This window comes from Erinaceus europaeus, chromosome 19 (genome assembly GCF_950295315.1).
Source record: "Erinaceus europaeus chromosome 19, mEriEur2.1, whole genome shotgun sequence".
Lineage (NCBI taxonomy): Eukaryota > Metazoa > Chordata > Mammalia > Eulipotyphla > Erinaceidae > Erinaceus > Erinaceus europaeus.
This window is the reverse complement of record NC_080180.1, coordinates 30,233,186-30,257,884: the sequence shown is the minus strand read 5'-3', so window position 1 is coordinate 30,257,884 and position 24,699 is coordinate 30,233,186. Positions and strand designations below refer to the sequence as shown.

General features: G+C 48.2%; 1 protein-coding gene across 5 annotated transcripts in view; it reads left to right on the top strand.

Annotated features, from left to right (window-relative positions):
• The window catches only part of GFRA2 (GDNF family receptor alpha 2), a 104,697-nt gene extending 81,664 nt beyond the window's left edge, over positions 1–23,033 (top strand). For 3 of the 5 annotated variants that reach the window (XM_060178787.1, XM_007529157.3, XM_060178786.1), the window contains 5 exons: positions 9,309–9,418; positions 10,033–10,173; positions 12,120–12,292; positions 18,397–18,450; positions 20,403–23,033. In XM_060178787.1, the coding sequence (XP_060034770.1) occupies positions 9,309–9,418; positions 10,033–10,173; positions 12,120–12,292; positions 18,397–18,450; positions 20,403–20,525 (601 nt within the window). In that variant the 3' untranslated portion in view covers positions 20,526–23,033. The remainder of the gene's footprint in view (positions 1–9,308; positions 9,419–10,032; positions 10,174–12,119; positions 12,293–18,396; positions 18,451–20,402) is intronic. The other 2 variants (XM_060178784.1, XM_060178785.1) reach the window with 2 other exon arrangements.
• The last annotated feature ends 1,666 nt before the right edge of the window (positions 23,034–24,699 follow it).

The following is a 24,699-nucleotide window of genomic DNA, read 5'->3' as shown; positions in this document are numbered from 1 at the left end:
GGGCTGTGAGAGTTTCTTTGCATAACCACTGGGTTATCTCTGCCCCACCCTACTTTATCTCTTGGTCAGGAGTGAGGGATTAAACTAAGAAGCCTACTTATAGTTTATAAGCCCTCAGGCTCCCATAGCCTACAAGGAAGAAAAAGAACAAAAGAGGCTTTTAAACCACTGAGCTCCAACTCAGGGATTAAAATACTATTGAAACAACTGTTAACTTTCACAACTGTGAACCCTTTAATTACCTTACTTAGACATTCAGTCCATGCAAGAGTGATCAGTAATTGGAAAAGTACTGAGAGAGGGACCTCATAACATACTCTATACAATGGTTAAACCAACAAGAAAAAATATTGGAGAAATGAACCAGGACAAGAGTCCAGCTAAAAGCCCTCCAAAGGTTGAAGCACAAAATGATGAGGTCAACATCCAAACTCTAGTTAAGGAAATAATCACAGGAGTGGGTAAAGACTTTGAAAGAATTGTTATCAGAAATGCAGAAACAACAAATGAGACACTGGAAGAAAACACTAATTATCTCAAGGTTATTAGAAGCTATTCTTTCTCAGCCTCTGTCTAAGGGCAGAGGGTTAGGTGAGTTTGCCAATGCACCTAAAATTGAGAACATTTTCTTTTGAAGATTTTTTTTTGGGGGAATCAGCCTTTAAAGTCATGTAGTATTCCTGAGGCCTCACTCCATTAGGCTTAAAGGAATAATCACCCTTTTTGTTTTTATTTTTATTGCTGCCAGGGTTCTCGCTAGGGCTCAGTACCTCCACAATGAGTCTTTAAATTCTGGTGTCTATTTTATTCATTTATTTAGATGGAGACAGTGAGAAATTGAGAGGTAAGGATGAGATAGAGAGGGAGAGAAAAAGAGATACATCTGCAGTACTATTTCACCACTTGTGAAGTTTCCCTCTTCAGGTGGGGATCAGAGGTTTCAATATGGGTTCTTGTGTGTGGTAATATGTGTTCAGTTGGTGCAGTGCTGCCCTGCCCCAGAATAATCAGTCTTAAAGCAACTTTATTAAAAGAGAACATAAGAAATGGTGTGTGGTATTTGCATCTGTTGACATTCATTTCTGGTATCTCATTAATTTGTACTTTACCCAGGGTACATGAATTGCATTGTCTCTTGCTTCTTACCTTGTAACATAATTTCATGTTTGAAATTTCATCCACTGGCAATATCTGCGTCCTTGTCATTTTAATATTGACATCATTTCTCGTGGTGCTTCCTGATGAGTTGTGCCTCTCTAGTTGAGCTGGTGGAAAATCAAGGCCAGTACTATCTTCCCTCATGAATCCTGCCACCTTTGTTTCTCAGATGCTCTCACTGAAGTGGTCCTATGACCTGGCTCTTCTGATGGTTAGACAAACCCTCTGTGGAGTGGATTTTTTTTTCCTCCAGGGTTATTGCTGGGGCTTGGTGCCTACACTACAAATCCACTGCTCCTGGTGGCCATTTTCTTTTTTTAATTGGATAGGACAGAGAGAAATTGAGGGAAGAGGGGGGAGTGGGAGGGGGAGATAGAGAGGGACAGAGAAAGATAGACACCTGAAGTCCTGCTTCACCATTTGTGAAGTGACCCCCTGAAGGACGGAGTTGCGGGCTCGAACCAGCATCCTTGTGTGGGTCCTCGCACTTCGTACTATGTATGCTTAACCCAGTGTGCCCCTGCCTGGCCCCCTGAAGTGGATTTTTCTCTGTGTCCTTTTCAAGTGTCTTGCCTTCTCTGGGAGATTTGAGCTTGGATGAAGAATATCCTATTAACTCAAGAGAGCAAAGTAGAGGAGTGGAAAAATTGTGTTTTATATGACAGAAGGCCCATGTAGCTTCAGAGAAAATAAAGACGTTGGCTTACAGTAAAATATAGAAAGGGCAGGAGCATATTCTAGAACTCCACTCAAAATTGATCTGTTTCCATCCATCTTCCTCTTCTTTTTGGGGTATCATTGCTTTACAACAGTATATTAATTGCAGGTGTGCATCATTAAGGTCAACACAAGTATATATGACACAGTTATTTATCACTGAAAGCCCAGTGCCATCTTTCAGCACAGAGTTGGCCCTTTTGATCCCTAAGTCTCATGTTTGTGTTTTTATCTGCAGGTTGGCTGCATGTTTGTTCTTACTCTGACCCTGAGGCTAGAATTACAGTTCCCATTTATCTGGGCTCACATTCTCCTCTGTGGTGATTCCTCACCTGCCTCATTAGGAAAACCTCAGGGAAGGACTTCTTTCTGCCTTGTGTCATTTCCCTATCTAAAGACCAGTCTGTGGCCAGAAGTAGAGGTGTGTGTGTGTGTGTGTGTGTGTGTGTGTGTGTGTGTGTGTGTGATGTACATGCACTGCTGGGGCCTTGCACATGTGTGAGTTAACAGCTCACAGTGGTATTTTTTCAGACAGAGATAAGAGAGGGGAGAGAGGGAGAGACAACACTAAAGCACCAGAGTTTCCCTCAGTGTGGTACTACTTGCATATGGTGTGCTGGGGGCTCCAACCTGACCTGAGCACATGAAAGGCACCTTCCCAGGTGAGCTGCCTTGCTGGCCAGGGCTAGAGTTCTGTGGTTGACCTAGTGTGGGGTAGGTGTCCATCTGAAGCCCAGATGGTGGAGTGCTGTTTAAACAGCCTTTATTAGAACTACTTTACCAGAGGAGGAACCCCCTTTCCCCACCTCACCCCAGGGACTGTGAATGGATATTCTGGGCAGAAAGAGTCAGTGTCCACTGCACATGCAGGATAAATAGGAGGGAAAGAAGCCAACTTGGTACTTGATTTCATGAGACAAGTGGTGGCAGTTTCTTGGAGCAGGCAGGAAAGGACAGAGGCTCAGGCTGTCCATACTGAGCCCCAGAGTGACCTGAGGTATCAAGAGAGCAGCCAGGTGGCTGAAATCCATTTTCCCCTTGGTATTATGTAACACAGAACTTACTTCCTAGCCACCACTGGAGGGGACCTCAGAAAGCCGTTCTAGAGGCACCAGGGTCTATTAGAGCCATTTCCCCTGCATTCCCATAAATGGTCTATGGGGCCATTGTGAGTAATTTGCACTTCTTGGAGCCCTTTTTCCCTCCATGAAATATTCAAATGCCCTGCTTATTTGCATGAGGCAGTGCTGGTGGCTCCTGTTGGAAGCATCATTAACAGTGCAGGCAGAGTTGGAGAAATGCCCTGTCCTTCCTGGCAGATGCTTGGCCTTGGTGTCCAGGCTACCCACCTCTTGGAGTGGGCTGTCCCCTGGGGGGGGGTTTCTTCAAGTGATGTGTGAATGTTTGTGTTCTATTTGTGAGCCACCATCCAACTCCTAGAACCAGAAGTCAGGAAGCAGTGACTGTGCCCTGCACATTGTGGCTTCTTTCTTCTTTCTTCACTTCTATAAGCAGTGGATGCTCATCTCTCTCTGTGGCAAGTGACACAACTGGTGTAATCCAATAAACGGGGACTTGGAGAAGTTCATAATGACGTAAGTCCCCCCCCAAACCATATAATAATCAGTAGTGGCAAGTTTGGGGTCCTTTGGGAATAATTTTCTCCAGCATTACTATAGCTTATCATATATATATATGCATATATATATATGTACATATACACATCACACACACACACACACACACACACACACACACACACACACACACACACACACACAAACATTTTGCCAGAGCACTTTACTCAGTTTTGGCTTATGGTGGTGTTGGGGATTGAATTTGGGAACTCAGAGCCTCAGGCATGAAAGACTTTGCATAACCATTATGGTATCTTCTCAGTGTCCCAGTATGATGATAGCCTAGGGATACTGGAGAAATCTGAGTTTGAGAAAGTATTTATAATCTAGTCCAAGGGAGGAACTTGTTGATAATAGGCATCTGCACTTTTCTTTTGGCTAAGACCAAAAAATAGAACTGAGAGATGGAAATGGAAATAGACAAGTGTAGCTATCTCTCTCTCTCTCTCTCTCTGTGTGTGTGTGTGTGTGTGTGTGTGTGCATGCACATAACTCTTGTAGCAGTGAATGTTTTCAGGCTTCTGTGGTAGCCATAAGGTAGAAACATTTCAAACAGAGATCAGGAAGTGAGTGAGTGATGGAGTAGGTTTGAGGGGTTCTGTTAATCCAACTCTTCAACTTCTGCAGGTGGCCAGTTCCTCCCAAGCTTGAGCTGTCCCAGAATTCCCCAGAGGTCTTGTTAAAACACTCTGTGCAGGACCTGCCTCTGAAATTTCAGGTCTTTTGTACCTGGGTGGCCTGGAGAATCTGTGTTCCCAGTTGACCAGATATTGTTGATCTGGGAACCACACCTTGAGAACCACCAAGCTATAGAAAAAATACCTCTGACCCCAGTATGAGTTCTATCTCCACATGTGGGTGCACCTTGGGACATATATTCAATAGCTTTGCCTCTTCTTCACAGCTGCACACTAAACGTGGTCTCCAGATTTAACAGGTTAAAACACAGGGTACCCACTTAAATTCAAACTCCAGACAGTGAAAAAGTGGTTTTATTAGTCTGCCTTTCATATTGCATGGTACATGCTTACATTAAAAAGCATCATTGTTTATCTGAAATTCAAATGCTCAGAAGTCCTAAATTTTATCTGGTAAATATTTCATCTGATTGGGGGTCAAGTGTCTCTCTGTTTCACTCTCCCTCTGTGGGCCTGTGATTGAACACAGGCTGCAGCTATTGGTGAGATGAGCCTGGGGAAGGCTGCTTTTTTCTGGCCAGTTTTACCTGCTGCTCTGGGCTCTTTGGAAATCCTCATGAGATGTTGCCAAGATGGCTTTGGCTTGTGTTCATACTGCTGCTCTTCTTGACTCTCTGTCTTTCTCCTTGTCTGTCTTTTCTCTTTCTTCCCTGCTTTTTAAAATTATACCATTGTGTATGGAGGCTCTTGAAGGCATAAATCTGCCAAGTGGTAGGGCTGATCTAGGAAAAGTCTGTCTCTAGCACAGAAGATGGAATCCAGGAGACCAGTGCCCTCACAATGGCATCTGTAGGGATGGGTGACATCTGACCTGGAGATAGAGTAGAGACCCCTCCCCCTCCACCCCTAACCTTCACCCCCACCCTCAGCTGGTGTGTCCTGCCTTGTGAACAGGATAATGTTTGCCTTGGAGACTGCACCTCGCAGGGCTGCCTGCTTTGCCTTATTGCTGGAGCTGAGCAGGATGCTGGCTTGAAGGAAATGGACACCATTTGGTCTGTGATGTTGATAGAGGAGCCTGCTGTGTGGACCTCAGTGTCTTGAGGGGCAGAGAGAACCTGAGTAATAAAAGGCTTCCTTGACACTTGGATGTGCCATCCTCCTAAAAGGCTCCATTTGTCACTCTCACTTGCCAAGGCTGAGAATGGAGAAATGGAAGAACAGACGGCTTCGTGGCTTCCCTTCCTTTCTGCCATCTGCTAGGATTGGCCTCCCTGCTTCTTCCCACTGCTCTGAGTGGAACCATTGGTCAAAGATTGCCTTGGTGACTGCAGGGTTTGGCAGAAGGATTTTGTGCTTTCTGGGGGAACTGTGTTCCTCCTGTGTCCTCAGCATGGCAGAAAAGTGACTTTGGGGTCATCAACTGTCTGTCACCTGCTGGTGGCCTCTGTCTCTGGGACTGATTGCTCTCCTCCCTACAAAAGCCATGGTGAGAACACTGAGAGGGGCCACTTCCCCTGACTTGTTCACCAGCCCTGTGTGAGACCCCAAGAGCATGATCTGGTCTTTTCCCTTCTCTGACAGATGAAAAAATTTTCCCTTATTAACACTTACCAAGGCAGCAAATGCAGACTGAGCAGAGAGGGGCAGGTCTATTCAGTGTCACACAGCTGCTGCCTCTCCTACAACTGATTGGCCCCTGTCCTCCTCATTGAAGGCCCCCCCTGACCTGCTCTCCCTGACACTGAAGCCCTTTCTCCACCATCTCCTGCCTTACTTCCTCTACCCTAGCTCTCCTGTGAATGGTCTGGGGTCTCTCCTTCAGCTGTCCTGGCTTTTGTCACACACACTCTCTCTCCTCTCTCCTGTGGGTCCCAGTGACATTTTGAGAGGCTTCTCATCTGGCAGCCAGTGAACATTCCCCAGGAGCTCCAGCACCAGTGAGTGGAAGGGAAGCACAGCCCCGTGCTCTGAGTTGGGTGGTAGTGGGGGACAACTGTAAGGCTCCCAGCACTTGCAGAGGGATGGGGTGAGCAGGCTGCTAGAAGGTGAGCACTATGATCTTGGACACTGGCTTGGCAGGCACTCTGCCTCATTCTCCAGCTGGGAGTTCCTTTCTGATAATGCATCACTGTGTGTTGTTTGAACCCTTGGTCTAGCAGTCCCATCACAGGGGTCCAGTACTTGTTTGGAGAGAGAGACAGGTATGGATAAGAAAGGAAGCTGAGTCTGGTGCTATCAGTATATCTCTGTGTTTTTATGTTGACATTGCCTGCTCCAGATTCCTGAGACCACAGAGATGGGAGAAATCTGTGCAACTTGGGGTGCTCAGCAGGGTGATTGTTCTGAAGAACTATAGGTGCACACTGGGAAGGTGGTAGGAGGCAGTAGTAGGCCCCATGTGAGATCAGATTGTGTTGAAAGTGTTGTTAGGGCTTTCTGTGGCTGCTGTGACAGAGTTCCACACACTGTGTGACTTGAAACAGTCCTGGAGGCTGCAAGTCAGATCACAGTGTTGACAGGACTGGCTCCCTCTGAAGGCTTGAGGGGAGACTCTGTGCCATGCCATTGTCTCAGCTTCTAGTGTTGCTTGGTGTTTCTGGGCTTGTAGGATTTTCACGCCAGTCTCTACCGCAACATCTCCCTGTGTACTTGTGAAGCTTCCCCTTAGCTTACAAGGACACCATCCGTTGCATTGAGGACCCATCCTTGTCAACTCCTACCTCATCATAACTGGGTTGCATCTACCAAAAGTTTATTTCCAAATAAAATCAGTCACACATTTTCAGGTTTTGGGTGCAACCGATCCAAGAAAATGTAAGGTGACCTCCAGGGATTTTCTGAAAGCTGAAAAACCAACTCAGAGGAGGGCAGACTGGAATCAGCCCTCTGATCTTAGATGACCAGCATTTGCATGTGGGGGGATCAGGGTGTGCGTGTGTACATTTGGATACTTTAACAGGGTTTGGGAAGGAGTACTCTCAGCCAGGCTCTGGAAGCAAGATGAGACATCTGACTACCTCATAAACATGGTGCCCATCTTGGTGGATGGATGAAGTACTCTGCTAGTTACATATGGGGTCACCTGGAGGCCTTTATCCTCAGAGAACTCACTGGACATGGGCATTAGAACCCCAACTTTTCTTTTTTGAGGAGACTTCAACCATAGAAGATATTAAAGATTTTTCTTTGTTTGCCTCCATACCCCCTCTGTTAAAGTCTCCATCCCTTCTCAGCCTCTCAGGTCTCCAGAACTCCAGCCCTCACCCCAGAACCTTCTCTAATTTGCTGGAATGAAGCCTGGCACAGAGCCTGGCCTTGCCATGGAAGATCATCCTGCAAAAGGTAGAGGGGTTACTGATGGGCAGGAGAAAGGAAGAGACAACATAGGCATCGTTCTGACAGAGACATAAAATGTTGGCTCTGGAGGGACCTTTCAGGGTTCTCACCTCCATTTTGTGTAATTAAAGGGCCAGGGAGACATGACATAGAAGCTGGAGTCCTGGCATGAGGTCTGGTTTTGCGTCTCCATAGCTGTACAGCCTCAGGAAAGTTGTCTAGCTTCTTGGAGGATCAGCTTCCTCCTCTTTAAAGTGGGATTATAACAACTGCTTGTCAGATGTCAAGGAGTTTCTGTGAGGATTAAGTGAGAAAGGGTGAATGTGGAAGTACTTTTATAAAATAATTTTATCTCTTTCTGGTGAATTAGAAATAGCATGTGATTTGTTGTGTTAAGTGTACAGCTCAGAGGCATCAAGCACATTCACGCAGTGTGCAGCCCTCACCACCATCCATTCCAGAATGTGTTCATCTTCCCAAACAGAATGCCTGCACCAAGTTGTGGTCTAGACATGCTCTGTACTCAATGGGCAAATAAGGAAGCCAAGTCTGGAGTGGGGGGAGGACTCACCTCAGCTTGGGGGGAGGGATGAGTCAGGTCCCTGCTTCCCAAAGTGGTTTGGAGTCTGTCATCTTCCATTTTCCTTTTCTGAAAGCTCCATGGGCTGCAGGGCCTGGGGCCAAAGGAGGCTTTTCTGGGGTGCAATCCCTTCCGGATGGTTTTTCCTCTCAAAATCCCTGGATCTAGAACTATGGGATGAGCTGGAATTAGAACTTGAGGGTTTCCCTCTTAGTCCACTACAGTCTCTCTCCCTGCTTCTTTCTCAGAGTTCCAGTGGAGAGCCAGGAGCATGGCATTTGGGATGGTATTATGAGGTATTATGATGGTATCTCATGGTGTAGACAGAGTCTGGGCAGGGCCGTAGCTGACCCTTCCTGTAACTACCTCGATGTTCTCGCTGAGCACACATTTACTGAAGCCCTACTATGTGCCCTTTCTTGGAAAAATTCCCATAAGCAAGTCCTCTGCTCATGACAGCCATGAGACACAAGTGTTGTGAGGACAGGAAGTGAAGGCAGCAGAAGAGCAGCTGCTGCCCAGAGCATCCTGTGGCTGGGCGCTGGGCTAGGGAAAGATGAATGCAGTTGGTGTGCAGGCTTGCTTTTGGGTACGTTGGCTCCCAGGACCTGTGCACATGTTGGGGCTGGGGTAGATCTGGCTGATGCTGGTGGCTGAGTGAGGAGTGCAGAGCTGACACAGGTAGCTAACTGTGTGGCCATGTCTTCTGTATTCATAGGAGCGTGTCATATCCCAGGGGATATGATTGGTAAGCTGCCCTGTACTGGGGGGCCTGGGCCCTCTTCTCTGAAGAGGATAGTGGCCTGGCACAGCTTAGGTAGAGAAGGGAGTATCACTGGGGAGGAGAGAGGCTGATTTTCCCTGGTGGGATGGGGTACCTGGTGAGAGGGTGAGGGGAGGAAGGCTGATTCTTCCTGGTGAAGGGATGGGTAGGGGTCTTTTGCAGGTGAAAAGATTGCTGTGATAAAGGTCATTTTGGAATGCGATCGAGGCCCAACTCTCATGCTGTAGCTCTGGATGGCCTCAGCAAAGCCACCACCTTATGTGGCCATCCCACTAGGCAGTGCAGAACTGCCCTGGCTCTCTGAAGTGTCTGTTCCGGGAGTCCCAGAAGTCAGCTTCCTCAGGCTCACTTCTTTCACCCCTTTTCCTCCCTGCCTTCCTCTGGTCCTGGGAAGCAGGCAGAAGTGGGAAGGCAGCCAGATTAAACTGTCTCCATTGGTCTCCTTTCCACACCAGGTCCCGGCTGGCTGACTTCCATGCTAACTGCCGCGCCTCCTACCAGACGCTCACCAGCTGCCCTGCTGATAATTACCAGGCGTGTCTAGGCTCCTATGCGGGTATGATTGGTAAGCTGCCTTGCACTGGGGGGCCTGGGCCCCCTACTCTGAAGAGGATGGAGGCCTGGCTCAGCTCAGGGCCCATTGGGGACTACAGAGTGTCCCCCTTCTCTGTGACAGTTTCCAATAGAACTACTATTGGAAACCACCAGCAGGCACAGCTCTTTGGTGGGGGCGGGCTATTCCACTCCCACTCCAGCCCCAACCTTGAGACTTTGTGAGGCTTTGGAAATAAGAAAAGGCAACATTTATCACTTGGTTCTAACAGTCCAGGTAGTACACTCAGCAGTTTAATGGGCTGTCTTATTTAATTCAGCTTAATGGACTGTCTTGTCTAGTTTAATTTTGTGGGCTGTCCTAATTTAATTACTTTGGAGGTATTGGTGTCTCCACTCATGGATGTGGAAACTGAGGCTTCGAGAGCTTGATCAAATCACATGGGATCACCCAGAGAGAGAATGGTGTTGGCACTGTGGCACTGGGATCCCAACAAGCCTTGGTCTCCGGGACTCTAGAACACACTGCTTGCAGTGGAAAAAGCAAAGGCTCGTGATCCTGAGCCAGAACCTCAGGGAAACGATGCCTAACTGCTCATCTCCTTTGCTCCCCTTCTTGCCACCCAGGCTTTGACATGACACCCAACTACGTGGACTCCAGCCCCACTGGCATTGTGGTGTCCCCCTGGTGCAGTTGTCGTGGCAGCGGGAATTTGGAGGAGGAGTGCGAGAAGTTCCTCAGGGACTTCACCGAGAACCCGTGCCTCCGTAAGTCCTGCAGTGTCCTTCTGTCCCCAGCAGCCTCTGGCTGAGGCCTTGGGATTTGCCTCACCATTTCCTCTTTCCTCTGTGGAGGAGACTGGTGGTCACCGTGGGGCTTCTCCAGCTTGTGTGTCCTCTACCCAGACCTCGGTTTTTTTTGTTCCCAGAGAGTCACAGCAGGACTTTCAACAAACTGCACAGCTTACCTCTGGGGACCTTGAACCCATGTGAAGTCAAGGCCAAAGGTTTTCGTCTGCTGTCCTGAGATATTCAGTGACTCTTTGAAAGTCATAGGAATCCTTCAGACATGACACCTTGACCTTGTCACACCTGAACTCTTTTCTCTCCTTTCTCTTTTCTTCTTTCTGTTCATCTGTTCACTCTCCCTTTCTGTACTGCCCTGGATATTCAGAGATAGAGATTCCTGGGCCTGCCATGGAATTTGGGGGGTGGAGAGCCACTCTTGGGTTCACCTCTGATCACAGCATGGTGGGCAGTACTTGTAGGGGTTCTTCACAGGGTGCAAAGGGGCCTGAGGCAGGGATGCCCACCCATCAGCCTGCAGGAGGAGACTATGAAGGCTTCTTCTCAGCAGGTGCTCTGGGCATCAGTCAGCTGGAGAGGCAGGGAGTGAACCTGCCTACCTGGGCAGAGGTAGATTGAACAAAGTGAAGAGCTTTAGTTTTGCTGCAAAGCACAGTGCACCTGGAGCTCTCTGGACAATGTGTCAGGTCCTCTGTGATGAAGAGCCTCATAGACCTGACAACATGTAGGTCTGATGGGCCTGTGGATGGTAGGGGCATGGTGAAGCTAGGAGGGCTGTCAGCTGGTGGTGCTGTGGGCAGAACTACATCCAGAAGCCTCACTCTCTGATTCTGGCCTGTGTGGGAGCTAGGAGGAGGGATATGTTTCTGGCAGGTGACCAACATGGAGTTCTCTAGAGGACACAGGAGCTGCTGGCAGTAAAGTACAGTGCCCATGTGACCAGAGCAGTCACAGGGATGGTAGAAGGGTATAGAAAAAGCTCAGTTGATGGTAATCAGGTGGTTAGGGAGGCCTATGGGGAAGTGGGGAACTTGGGTAGATGGAGACTAGAAACCTGGGGAGGGCAGTTGGCAGTGGGAGGGTGCAATGCCCAGTCCCACTGTGGGGGTGGGGGGATGAATCTGAGACTTGGTCTTGGAGGTGAGGATTTCTGTAGGCACTTGGTTACAGGCTCAAGTCTCAGGTACAGAGTTCTGTCTGAGAGATCCCATTTGTTAATTTTTGCGATCTGTGTAGATAATGCTGAAATGCCCCACCAGGAGTGGTATGAAGAGGGAAAGAAGGAGGAGGCCTGAATGTGGGCCCTTGGCTTGTTTGCTCATTTATTTATTTTGCCACTAGGGTTATCAGTGGGGCTCAATGCTGGCACTACAAATTAACTTCCTATTTATTTATTTATTTATTTATTTATTTATTTATCCTTTTATTGGATAGGACGGAGAGAAATTGGAGGGGAGGAGGAGATAGAGATAGAGAAAAACAGACACCTGCAGACCTGCTTCATGGATTGTGAAGTGTCCCCCTGCAGGTGGGGAGTGGAGTGGGGGGCAGAGGGATAACCAAGTTTGTTACCAACTCGTGAATCTGGGCCCTTGGAAGCCACTGATGGAGGCCTAGGAGCCTCAGAGATAGCAGAGGAGCTAGGAGCACCTATGTGTGCCTGGGGGCCGGGGTGGGGACACTCCCCAAGGAGGATGTGCCTGGAGCACCAAGCACAGGAAGGTGACACTCTCCCACTGGGCCCCCATACCCTCCGTTCTGCTCTCTCTCTTCAGTGGAGTTGAGTCTGGACAAGCTATTAATCCTCCCTGGCTTCTGTGAGTATTGTGTTGGAGTGGTAAGGGACAAAATGACTGGAGGTGACCCCTGGTTTCTCTGCTTCCACCTTCTCTCTCTCCCTGACACAGGCAATGCCATCCAGGCCTTTGGCAATGGCACAGATGTGAACCTTTCCCCCAAAAGCCCCACCTTCCAGGCCACTCAGGCCTCTCGGGTGGAGAAAACACCGTCTTTGCCCGATGATCTCAGTGATAGCACCAGCTTGGGGACCAGTGTCATCACTACGTGCACCTCCATCCAGGTGAGGGAACGTGGAGCTGGGGGCAGGCGGAGGGCCTGGGGGCAGTGCTGTGATGCTGGCTGGTGTGGACGCTAGCAAACTGGGTACTGGGAGGGGCCACCAGAGGCAGGGCAGAGCTAGCCTTTTCTTACCTCTGGCCTCCATCATGTACATGGTAGTCCCCTGCTCTGCAGAGGACTGTGTCAGAGCCCTGGGGCCACCAGATGGGCAGAATGACACCATTTCTTAGCCACTTGCCAGCAGTGTACCAGGGGGCTGTTCAGTTGGCTCAATATATACTTCTTGTTTTAACACACTGGGTCTGACCCGGAAGGGCTGGGTCTCATGCCCAAATCACTTACAGGGCTTGTTAGTGGTAGAATAAGATTCCCAACACATCTGATTTCAAAGCCCAGGACATTTATTTGCTTGTCCATCCATCTATCCATCTGTGCCTGTGTCTCCATCATGCATTCTTTCTGTAGGTCTTCTGTTATACTCTAGGGAGAGGTTGGTGAATGAGGCTAACTGTTGCATTCCTTATAGTCTTGCTGATGGTCAAACAACTCAACAGGCAAAAACCATGAACTGTGGTCAGTGTCATAATAGGGAACACCTGTGGTACCAGGGAAGCATGCTGTAGGACTCCCAACTCAGTGTTTCTGTTGAGCTACCTTCATTCCTTCACACCATGTGTGGCCAGAGATTCTTTTCCTAGAAGGTTGGTTCTAGTCACATCACCCAGTTATTGACTCTCTCTCTCTCTTACACCCATGTATCATATTCCCATATGTGTGCACACACGTAAATATACCCCAGAACAAAGAGGACCTGGTGTAGACTGTGAGAGGGGGCCCAAGAGAGGATGGTGGATCATAGGTCATGGCTCACAAGGTTTCCAGTAGTGGAGACTGCAGTTCAGTCAGTGGGGTGCAGGCCAGGAGGGTGTGTGGGCTAAGGTGTCAGAGTGGACTTTGAGTGGGCAGCAGGCTGAGCCTCGGTGGGAGGCACTTAGCTTGTCCAGCAAGATGTATGAGTACTCTGGAGAGCTGGTGTAGAGGTGTGGCTGGGTGACAGTATTGGGTTGTGTTCCTGAGATTGGCCAGAAAGGTAGTTCATGGGTGCTTTCCCCACAAAAGAAAAAAATAAAGGCAAAGAAAAGCAGGGAAGATATGAAGTGATAATTTCTTGATTGGCTAATTGTTGGTGCCATTGAATTTTTCATTTAGAATATGTACTTTTTTATCATCAACTATAATAACCTCAGTAAAACTAAAAGGAAGTCAACAAACAAAGGGTGTTCACAGTGCCCAGAGAGAGCTGAAAGATGCATGAAACGAGAGGGAAAGGAGAGGGAGGGGGGCCTGGTGGGGAACTTGTTGTATTACAGGTTTCTGCCCACCCTTGCTGGGAACCCCCACTCTCCCTGCACCATAACAGCTGATTTCCAAGTACCCTTATGCCAGTTCAGCATGGCACTTCCATGCCCTGCTACCCTCCATTAGGCCACCCATTCTGATTGGGGCTGGCACCCCTGTCACCCTTGGGTAGCTCCTAATTACATGACACATGCCTGAATGGCTGCTGTGGGACTCTGGGCCACTGAGCAGACAGTTGATGGCTCAGTTTCATGCTAGGATGACAAGCAGCTCTGCCAGTCATGGTAATGCTTGCCACCTGTTAGCTGGTCCTGCTCTTGGGAATTCTCTTGGGAATTCCCCAGCTTTCCCAGAGCCTACTCAAGGGGAGATCCTGAGGACTTGGCTGTAGCTCATCTGGGTAGAGTGCATATGTTGCTTTGTCTAAGGACCCTGGTTCAAGTCCCTGGTACCCACCTACAGGGAGGAGGAAGGTTTATGAGTAATGGAGCAGTGTTGTAGGTATCTGTCCTCTCTATCTCTCATTCTCTAAAAAAATGTAAAAAAAAAAAAAAGAAGGCTGCTGGGAATGGTGGGGCCATATGGGCACAGAGCCCTAGTGATGACCTTGGTGGCAAAACCAAAAATAAGTAAATTAAATAAATAGATAAATAAATTTGAGATTTAGACTCAGGGCAAAGGATTTCTGTTAACTACATGCTTCTGATCTGCAAATATGGCCTGTATCATAGCTCTGAGATAATTTTTCTCCCTTCTGTCTCATTTCATTAATTCATTCATTCATGGGTTCATTTATTCAGCATAAGCTCAGATGCTCTGCATGTCACCTTGTCCAAGTGCCAAGGGTGACACACTCTTAGGCCGGTGCCCTGTGGTCCTCATATGGTGGTGTGGCCAGGCTGCAAGCTCACACAACTTGGGGGAGTGATGGACACACCCTGGGTACTGACAAAGCTTTGGGGGAACTTCTTTGCACAGGGCATGCAGTCAGAGGCCTGATGAGCAAGGTGGACATTGCTGCTCAGCCTGACAGGACAGGGAAGCCTGACTGCTGGGGTGTGGGGGGACTGAGAATAGGGGAGAGAGATCGAAGGTCTGGAGGAGGTAAACACAGAGCAGCTGCAGAAGTGCTACCCTCAAATCCGGTCTGTTCTCTGTTGGGCTAACTTGGGCTTTCCTGAAACAGGACCACATCCTGGCAACCACAGTGTAATTTCTTTTTCATTTCATTTCTTTTCTTTTCTTTTCTTTTCTTTTCTTTTCTTTTCTTTTCTTTTCTTTTCTTTTCGTTAGAGACAAACTGAGAGGGAAAGATGAAGAAGGAGAGAGAAAGAGTGGCACCTGCAGCACTGCTTTGCTGGTCTTGAAATTTTTCCCCTGAAGGTGGGGACTGGGACTTGAACCTTGGTCCTTGTGCATGGTACCTCGTGTGCTCTACCGAGTGAGCCATTATAGGGCTTCCATGCAGAGTTTCTTGGCTTGCTATTCTCTGGGACATGGTCATCAGGCAGGCAGTAGCCATATAAACATTGACTTTATACAGCAACAAATGCCAACTGCCTGGCCAGCCCTTTCAAGCTTCTCAGCTCTTCCTGCAGAGACAGAACATTTGCTGTTGGAAGCTGAATTCTCCTCCCAAAAGTCTGTGTTCTCTGGGTTCCTAGGTCCTGAAATAGCCTCAAGGAGATGAGAGACTCAGACTAGGAATGGAGGCAGGGCTGGAGCAGCTCACCTGTCTTCACCTGGACTCCGTAGAGTATTTAGAAGTTTCAGGAGGTGGGCAGGTAGCATGGGAGGGCGGTGGGGGGAGGTTGGCCTCAGGAAGTCTGCAGCTTTGGAGCCTTATCCCCCTTTCCATTAACTTAGCCATTTAGAGATGACAGAGGAAGTTATTTCTTTCATTAGGGCTGAGAACTGTGACACATTGCTCTCTAGACCCCCTGTAGAGAAATCTAATGGGAGGGAGGAGGCAAAGTCTTGGAGTCACAGATAGTCTGGCATTTGGCAGGGAGCTAGCTGCCTGCTCTCCAAACTTCCCTTCCTGCCACTTGCAAAAAAGGTCAGAAGGTGGGCAACTTCCCCTCTACACACACACACACACACACACACACACACACACACACACACACACACACTGCTCTGTGTGTCAAGGCTGGATGAGGGGTCCCCAGTTTGTCCTTGGTGGACATGGGGGTGGTTGGGTGGGCAGTCAAAGCAGTATATACTGCTCAGCATTTTCTAGAAGTTGGAACAGTTCTCTCAACACTGCCTGAGCTGTGTCTGGAGTTACTTCAGGCTTTGACCCACCCTGGGGTTCACAGCAGCCCCATAGACTCCTCTTTATTTTATTTTTAAATTTTTACTGCCACCAGGGTTATTGCTGGGGCTAAGTACCAACATTACAAATCCGTCGCTCCCAGCAGCATTTTTTCCCCTTTCAATTTTATTGCATAGAATGGAGAGAAATTGAGAGATGGGGAAGAGGAAGGAAAGAAAGATAGTCACCTGCAGACCTGCTTCACTGCTCATGAAGTTTCCCTTCTGCAGGAGGGGAGCAGGGGTTAGAACCTGGGCCCTTGTTCATGGCAATATCTGTGCTTAACCCTGTGCATCACTGGCCAGCCCCCAAATAGCCTCCTCTTGAGATACAAAACTTCATGTTCACTTCTTGTCCACAGACTTAAGGATCTCAGGCTTAAGCAGCTTTGCTGTGCCAACATGTCACATACTCTGCTGTGATGGTCACAGTAGGTCAGGGAGTTCCCTTTGTGTGTCTTGTTTCATAAACAAGGACACTGAGTCTCCAGTAGATAAAAGGATAGTGTATCTGCCCCTTAGATCCTACCTTCTGGAAGCTGGGTCCTGAAGAAGGTGCCTTAGAGCTGCTGAGAGGTGTCACCATATCTCTGGGCATCCAACCACACTCAGCATGTGCCCTGCAGGCTCTGGAGTCTACTGGCCCAAATGCCCTGTGTTCAGAAAGACTAAGGTGGAGGCTATGGATGGTGGGTCCAGAACGGGTTACCATGGGGCATGAGATGGGGAGTGTGGAGGCTAAAACTGTCTCCCACCAAAGCTCTCCAGAGCCCCTGGGAGAGCACACAAGCTGGGGTGAGCTCCCTTGGACTCTATTTTTACAGGAGAGAGTGAGTCTGAGGAGGGAGATGATGGAGGCTCCTGCCCCTCTGCTTCTCTTTTTCCCCCACCCCAGACCTCCTGCCTCCCTGAATGCTGCCTTTCCTCTTTCCCTCCTTTTCCTTCCTCTTCTCTGCCTCTTTGCCCCTTCTCATTCCCCTCATATTTCTTCTACTATGATATTTCCCAGTACCCCCAACCCTGTAGTCCTACTCCCTCTGAGAAACAAGTCCAGGCTTTCCTTTATTTTGTTCTTAATATATATAAAATATTATACCATTTATTGCCACCTGGATTATCACAGGCTCAGTGCTTGTACAACAAACCTACCACTCCTGAAACAACAACCCCAACCTAGAACAGTGGAAATAAAAAGGAGAGAGAGGTACACATACACACACACACACACACACACACACACACACACACACACACACACACACACACACACACACACACTGAAAGTGAGAGAAAGAGAGAGAGAATGAGTAAGAGAGACACCTATAGCACTGCCGGGTTTCTTGTGGGGGGCCTATCTCGGGTCCAGCTCTCTCTGCGTGACTGCAGGTTGGATCCTAGCACCTGGAGCCCTGGTGGATGCCCTGGCCTTAAACAGTTTCTGTCTCTCTGAGTCTGGCCCTGACTCGCCGCTGCAACCCTGTCTCCACGTCTCTCTCATCCTTGGCAGTGCCTCTGCTCTTGGCTGGGGCCTCTGAGACAGCTGGGATGGTGCTGAGCTGACTAGATGCCCTTGTTAGTAGACTGCCTGTGATGGCTGATGGACTGTTGATCCTCCTGGCCAGGACAGTAACTGAAGCAGGCTTTCTTGGACTTTTCAGTTGCTTCTGATAGCCAGAACCTCTCCACTTCCAAGTACCTTGGAAACTAAGCTAGGAAGGTAGGAGAGACATACTGGCTCTCATGGGTGTTGCTAATGCAGGACTGTCCACATCCAAGCTCTGAACCTGCAGTCACGTGGTTATGTCTACATTAAAGGACCTTGAAATCAGTACCACAGGGTGTCCAGGTACTCCATATATGTTTGGGTGAAATGACTAACCCTGGGCACCATTGGCAAGTGCTTGCCTAATGTGCATGAGAGGTGACTCATTAGTTATAGTTCTCTTTCCTGTGAGTCCACATAAGGGCTCAGTATCTTTCTAGGCTAGGTATGTGGATGCCATTTTTGATCTATGCTGTTAATTCATTCATTCATTCACTCATTCATTCATTCATAAATGCATCCATGTGGTAAAACATTTGCTGGGTTGCTGCTCTGAGTCAGACATTGACTAGTGTGAAGAAAAGATGACATAGTCCTGCCCTGTCCAGAGGGCTGAGTAGTAGACAAGTCTGCCATCAGTCTGCTACAGTGCGTATGGTTGGAGACCAGGATAAGAGCTCTTCTCCTGGAACTCAGACAAGCAAGATGTAGTGACTGCGGGCATCACATAGGAGCAAGTGTCTCGAGCTGCATGGGACTGAGCTGGCATCCTTGTTCCTTGTAGCAACATGGGAGGGTGAAGCCACAAACTGTTTGGTCCAGTCCCAGGCACAGGGCAGAGACCTGGCCCTGGTAACCCATCTTTACCAGCTCCTTCTCTCCCACAGGAGCAGGGGCTGAAGGCCAACAATTCCAAAGAGTTCAGCATGTGCTTCACAGAGGTGAGAGAAGGACTGACGGGGGTGGGCACAGCAGACTGAATTGTGGGGCAAGGGCACTAATTCCCAGCCCAGCCTCAAACTCAGATCCCACTGCTGGGGCTCCCTTTCATCTCTGTGGGCACTCCTTCTTCTGGGAACTGGGCAGTACAGGGCTTTGAGCTGAATCTCCCTTACCCCTTAAAGACATTTGCACTTGCTCTGGTTCCTGGGGTATTGAGGAGAGAAAGGAATTAAAAAGTGTCCTCTTCTTTGGAGGACCAAGTGGCAGGAATAAGCCCAATTTCCACTTATAGGATATGTCTAACTTAGTGAAAAGTTGTGAGAGTCTGCAAAAGGAGAGAGAACCCAAGGGCTAGGGAGACGGCAAAATGGACTTTCATGCCTCAGGTTCTTAGCTCCTGGGTTCAGTCCCCAGTGACACCATAAGCCAGAGCTGGACAGTGCTCTGGTATCTCTTTCTTTCTTTCTGTATATCTCTAATTGAAGTAAATAATAAATAAAATATTTTAAAAATAAAAAGGGAGAGAAATCCCAGATAAGGACATGCTGGGGAGGCTTCATGGAGCAGGAAGGAGACAAATGAACTGAGGAACAGGGAGCTTTTCTCCTCTTGGCCCACAAGAAGCAGGTCGTGAGTAGTAGCTGCTGCTTCTTAAGACTTGTATTGCACCCACCTCCACAGACCTTTTCTCTTGGCAGTGTCAGCCCTGAGGCTGGAGGAGCAGCTCTATCCTGGAGCTGCTGTCTTGTGTCTGGAGACCTTAGTTTCAGCCCTGATCCCTGGGAGCCTAGCTGTGCCTGGGAAGGGCTGGAGGATTCCCAGGACCTTTTCTTAGTCTGATTCCAGCCTACTAACCCCCCTCCCCACACACATACCACCACCATTTTAAAGTTTTTTTCTTTTTACTTCATTTGAAGTTATACTATTTTAAATTATTTTTCTCCTCTTTTTAAATATAGAATTTAATTTTAATTAATTTATTTGTTGGGTAGAGACAGGAAATCAATAAGGAAGTGAGAGGTAAGACGAAAGAGATCTGCCGCACTGCTTCATGGATTCTGAAGCTTCCCCCCTTCAGGTGGGGACTGGGAGCTTGAACCTAGGACCTTGCACACTGTAATGTATGCACTCAATCAGGTGTGCCACTATCCAGATCCTTGATTATTTTCTTTTAGTTTTTTCCCATTATTTATTTATGACTAATAGTGAGTTACAATATTTTAAGATTACAATGTATAGTTCCACACCACACCCACCACCAAAGTCTTGTGTCCGCACCCTCTCTCCTCCCAAAAATAACCACCATAGATCTCACAAAGTCTAAGATAAAGTTTATTTGCTTCTGATTTTTTTCTTTTCTTTGTTGCAAGTTCTTGTATATCAGTTCTCTCACATATGAATGAAACCATCCAGTGATTGTCTTTTACCTCTTCACTTATTTTGCTAAGAATAATCACCCCCAGTTCTATACTACCATCCTTTTTGATTGCAGGGTAGTATTCCATGAAAATATATCCCATAACTTCTTTAGCCAGTCATTTCTTGATGGGCTGTTGATATTGAGAGTAATGCAACTATAAACATAGGGGTGTGTATATCCCTTTGAATTAATATTTAAGTGTCCTTTGGATAAATGTTGAACCAAGGTAATTCCATTTTTACTTGTTTGATGTGGAGAGTCACTTTTTACTCTTTTCCCCCCTTTTGTCATTTTGTTGGGGGTTAACAGTATAGCTATTGACTCATAGGTACAATCTCTCATCTCCCCATGATAAGTGTCTGCAGAACACTAACCCAGCTTTAGGTCTTTATCCACCATCATGCACCAGGACCTCAAACTATAACCCCTCCTTCCCACCTTTCCAAGGGTTCTTTGCTTTGTTGGAATATGAAGACTAACTTCTTTTTCCTGTTGTTTTTGCTTCTGCCACCCCTCCTGGCCCGGCTGTAGCTCACGACAAATATCATCCCAGGGAGTAACAAGGTGATCAAATCTAACTCAGGCACCTACATAGCCTGCTCGTCAGTAGTCCTCACCACCGCCTTCATCCTGATGCTGCCACTGGCCTTGTAAGCTCCAGGGGGACCTGCATTGGTGACATCCAAAAGCAAACAGACAAGAAACCACCTGGCAAAGTGGATACACACACTCCTTGCAAAAAAAAAAAAATCTTTCCCCACCTTTTCTCTGAACATGTCTCCTCCCAGGTTTCTTCACTGGAGAAGTTTTTCTAAAGCCAAACAGACAAGCTGGCTCAAGGCCTCCTGCCTTGGCAGCCTGGGTGAGGGGCCTAACGGTTCAGGGATCCCTCCATATGCTCTGCTATTCTCTTCTCTGGACCCTGCTAACACAAGACCAAGACAAGCCTCCACAGCCCCAGGACCAAGAAACCTACCCCAGAAACCTGATGGCAACTGGCAGAGGGAACATTGAAGCTGGCATGGGAACCTGGCAGTGTTGCCAGCCTCTGCTTTGCTACAAGAATGGATTCACTGCCAGGACTGGGTAGATCTGTGTCCTACTGTGCTGAGGTGTTGGGGCTGCCCCTGCCCCCACCATAGCATAGGCTGGAGACCTCTTGGGAGCACAATCAATATTAGAAGCCTCCTGGGGGAGGGGGCAAAAAAGTAGACACCAGCTCCAGGTGGCTTCTTCATCCTTAGTCGCAGAAATTTGAAATCAAAGAGAAACACTACTTGTTGACTCTTTGAGTTTCTGGCAAGTTCCTTGGGTGTGTGTCTTTTGGGGAGAGGGTCTATAGGAGGTGCTCTAATCTCTGAAGCCCCTTATCCTCCCTTCCTACCCACTCTTCCATCTGCTGTCTCCTCGTTTCTGAAATGTACTTCAACTGTACATACGGAGCCCCCCAACATATATGTATATATACATCTGTATACATATATTGTGTGGTTCCCTTTTTTTTCCTTTTTTTAAGAAACAAAAATTATCAAAATAATACCAGATGAGCGAAAATGTACTATTGTAAAGTTTATTTTTTTTAATAATGTTGTCTATAACAGGAGAAAAGAAGTCTTACCCTGTGTCCCTGCCTGGGTTGGGCTGATGGGGCCAAGGAAGGGAGTTCTGATCTGTATTCACATTTAGCCAAGGCTCCAATAAACGTTCTAGGAAGCAGTGTGCCTCCTGCCTCACTTCGGGTGTGCCTGCTCCTGTTTTGTTCTTGTCTTGGTGCCACCTCTTGGTCACCATGCTGGGGCTCCTGGTGGCCGAAGAGAGAATGTGCCTCTATCCACGGCAAGCCCTTGGTGGGTGTGAGCACTGGTTTTATACCTGATGGGTCCGAGCCTGCTGAGTCCATCACCTGGCTGTCAGTCACTGTCTGTTGGTCCTCAGCTGGGAAAGGGTGGAAGGCCTTGGGTGAGGGGTGATGGAAGCCTTAGCAGTACATCTGGATGGAGGTTGTTTAAAGACAGCAGCCTGTAAGGCTGTGCTCATCTGGTTGAGGGCAGGGTGACTGTCCAGCCCCAAGTCTGAAAACAAGGACCTGCTTTCTGGTTCCTACCCAGGAAGGAAGCCTGTTGTGAGTATTTGGGAGTCAGGGTCCAAAAGTGAAGATTTCTCTTTTCTCAAGCCCCCTTTTCCCCCCATTTGCTGCTCAGGCTTAACCTGGACAGCGAATTTGCCACATTTTCCCAGAGAGGGCAAGGGGGTACTTGTGGGCTGACCTAGTGTATGTGTGTGTGTGTTTGTGTGTGTATTCACATGGGTATATGTATGCACCTATGTGTGGACTTGTTTGTGTGAGTTCATGTTCATAGCAGAAAGGAAGAGAGAGGGCTGCCAGGTTTTTTAGAGGTTCCCTATCAGCATGGCCTTCAGAATGACACGTTCTTATTCCCCTCCCCTGCTGCACCCCCCCCCCCCCCGATTTGGGATACTAGTTTATCCCCCAAGCCCTGGTCCCCCGAATGCCTTTTTTTCACACACCAGGAATATCAGCCCATGGTGTTGATCAACCCCCCCACCCCCCACCCCCTGCATGGCGGTAACCAGCCAGCCAGCCAGCCCTCATTCCCAGCCACTGCCAGCCTTGCTGTGCATCCAGGTAGCCATAGAGTCTACTTGGGGATTTGTGTTATTTGCAGACAGCAAAGATGGGAGAACTGATAGGCTTTGGGGGAAGGTGACTCACAGAAGTAATGGGAATTGGGAGGCTGCGGGATGGGGACTGGGGCATCTGGAGGGACAGAAGCAGGGTCTGTAGGGCCAGTGTGAGGTCTTTTTTGTGATGAACATCCAGCCATTCCAACTGGCCAGCCTGGCCTTATATCATCCTTCCTCCATTCTTGGGGAGTGGAGGATGTGGCCTGCTGGCATCCCCACTGGGGGCTGAGTCCTCAGCTGACTGCATGGAGGAGCAGAGAGAACAGTCTCTGAAGAGCAGGAGAGACCATGCGGTGGAGGAGTGGGTGCTAGGCAGCACCCTCTGCCTTAGAACATTGCTCTTCTGTCCAGGCTACACCAGAGATTTCACCATGAAATACTTCAAATGAGACAACTGTGTTCTCTGTGGTCTTCTCAAAATATCTCAATAAAACCAGGAAGAATAAATGACTCCTATCTTGAAGTTCATTGGTTTATTGATTTGAAGGAACTTGGGAATATTAAGACTTAAGGACCTTTGCTTGGATCTAGGGCTTGGGACACATAAGAGGGTGAGAAGGAGGAAAAGAATCAGGAAATTGGGAAAGCCTGCTAGATACAGATGTGAAATTATTTTCAGAGCTCCTTGGGCAAGAACATGGGCCCACTGTACCTTTATCTCAGACTCAGAAAAGTCTGTGCAAAGTGATCTTTGTCACCATTCTCCTGGAGATTGTGATCTGGGTTCGCATCTGCCTGCAAAGCCAGTCTAATCCCATGTTTTCTAGGCTCCAATAATTGGTCATACCCCAAACTAGGTAGAAACAGCTCCCCTTCTGCTTGGGGGAGCTTCTGGCCTGGGACAATTATGCTTGGTCAAGAACCCAGACAGCTTCTTGCCAGGCTGTTAATCTCAGTTCAGTAGTAGGGACACATGGAACACAGAGTAAAGACCCACGGTGGCAGGGGATGTGAGCAGAACAGTCCAGGAACTCTGGGGGACTTGGCAGGGAAGAAGAGCCATCTCTGCGCCTGCATTGACCTGCGGGGCTCTCACAGCTGGGACTGTGCTTGCTCTGAGACCCAACTCCCAGATATTCCCTCAGTTTCATACACCCAAGTCCTGCCCACACAATCTGCTTGGCAGCTCCTGTTCTCAGGAGTGGGCACCATCTTGCTATTGCTAACACAATCCCTGATTTGGTCTTCAGACCATCCCTGGGTCCGGCTGTCTCTTCCAGGTCCTCCTGATGCTGGGCCTGCTATGGTGGGTCTGCTATGATCCCCCACCACTCCTGTCCATAGCTTCTATGCTCACCAAGATGCCCCCAGCATCACCCCCACAGTGCTAGCTCACAAGCTGGTATCCATCTGCCCTGGCCTAATATCCCACAAACCATGGCATGTGTGTTTATAGTTTTTTGTCTTGTGCCACTGACCCCTCTAATTTCCTATAGAAGACAGAGACATACCTTACTGTGAGTGCAAAGCCACCATGATGCTGGTCATCTGGAGAAACTGTCCCAGCCTCTTCTACTATGTGAAGTCAGTTTTAATCAGGCCTGGGATGACGAGCTGGGACCCATCACACACTCTGATAAGGCAAGAGCAAGTGCATTTATAGTCTGCTGCCTGCTCTTTGAAGTCTCAGTGGAGGTAGATATTTTAGAAATAGATAACTTTTTTTAAAGGAAATGCCAGCTATTTGGAGCAAAAAGTGGTAAGGTTGGTGACGTTCTTAAAGGCAGGTTTAAGTGATAGACTTGTTTCTAGTCACCAAGTTCACACTCAGTTACCCTGCCTACAGAGTTTACTTAGGTGGTAATTCAGGTCCTCCATAGCTCTCAGCAAATTCTGTGGGGAGGAGGGGGAGAGAAGGACAAGTGGACAGAGGAGGAGTTGGGTGGTGGCACATCTGATTCAGAGCATAGATTACAATGCACAAGGACCACTGTTGGAGCCCCCTTCCCTATAGGGGAATGCTCTGTGAGTGGTCACACAAGGCTCTGTCAATCTTCCCCTTCCCTTTACATTTCTGACTGTTTCTATACAATAAATAAATAATATATATATATAGAGAGAGCTCTTTGAAATCTGGTTTCCTGCCGAGCTTTGCGAGTGGGCAGCCTAGTTAGCCTGGGTG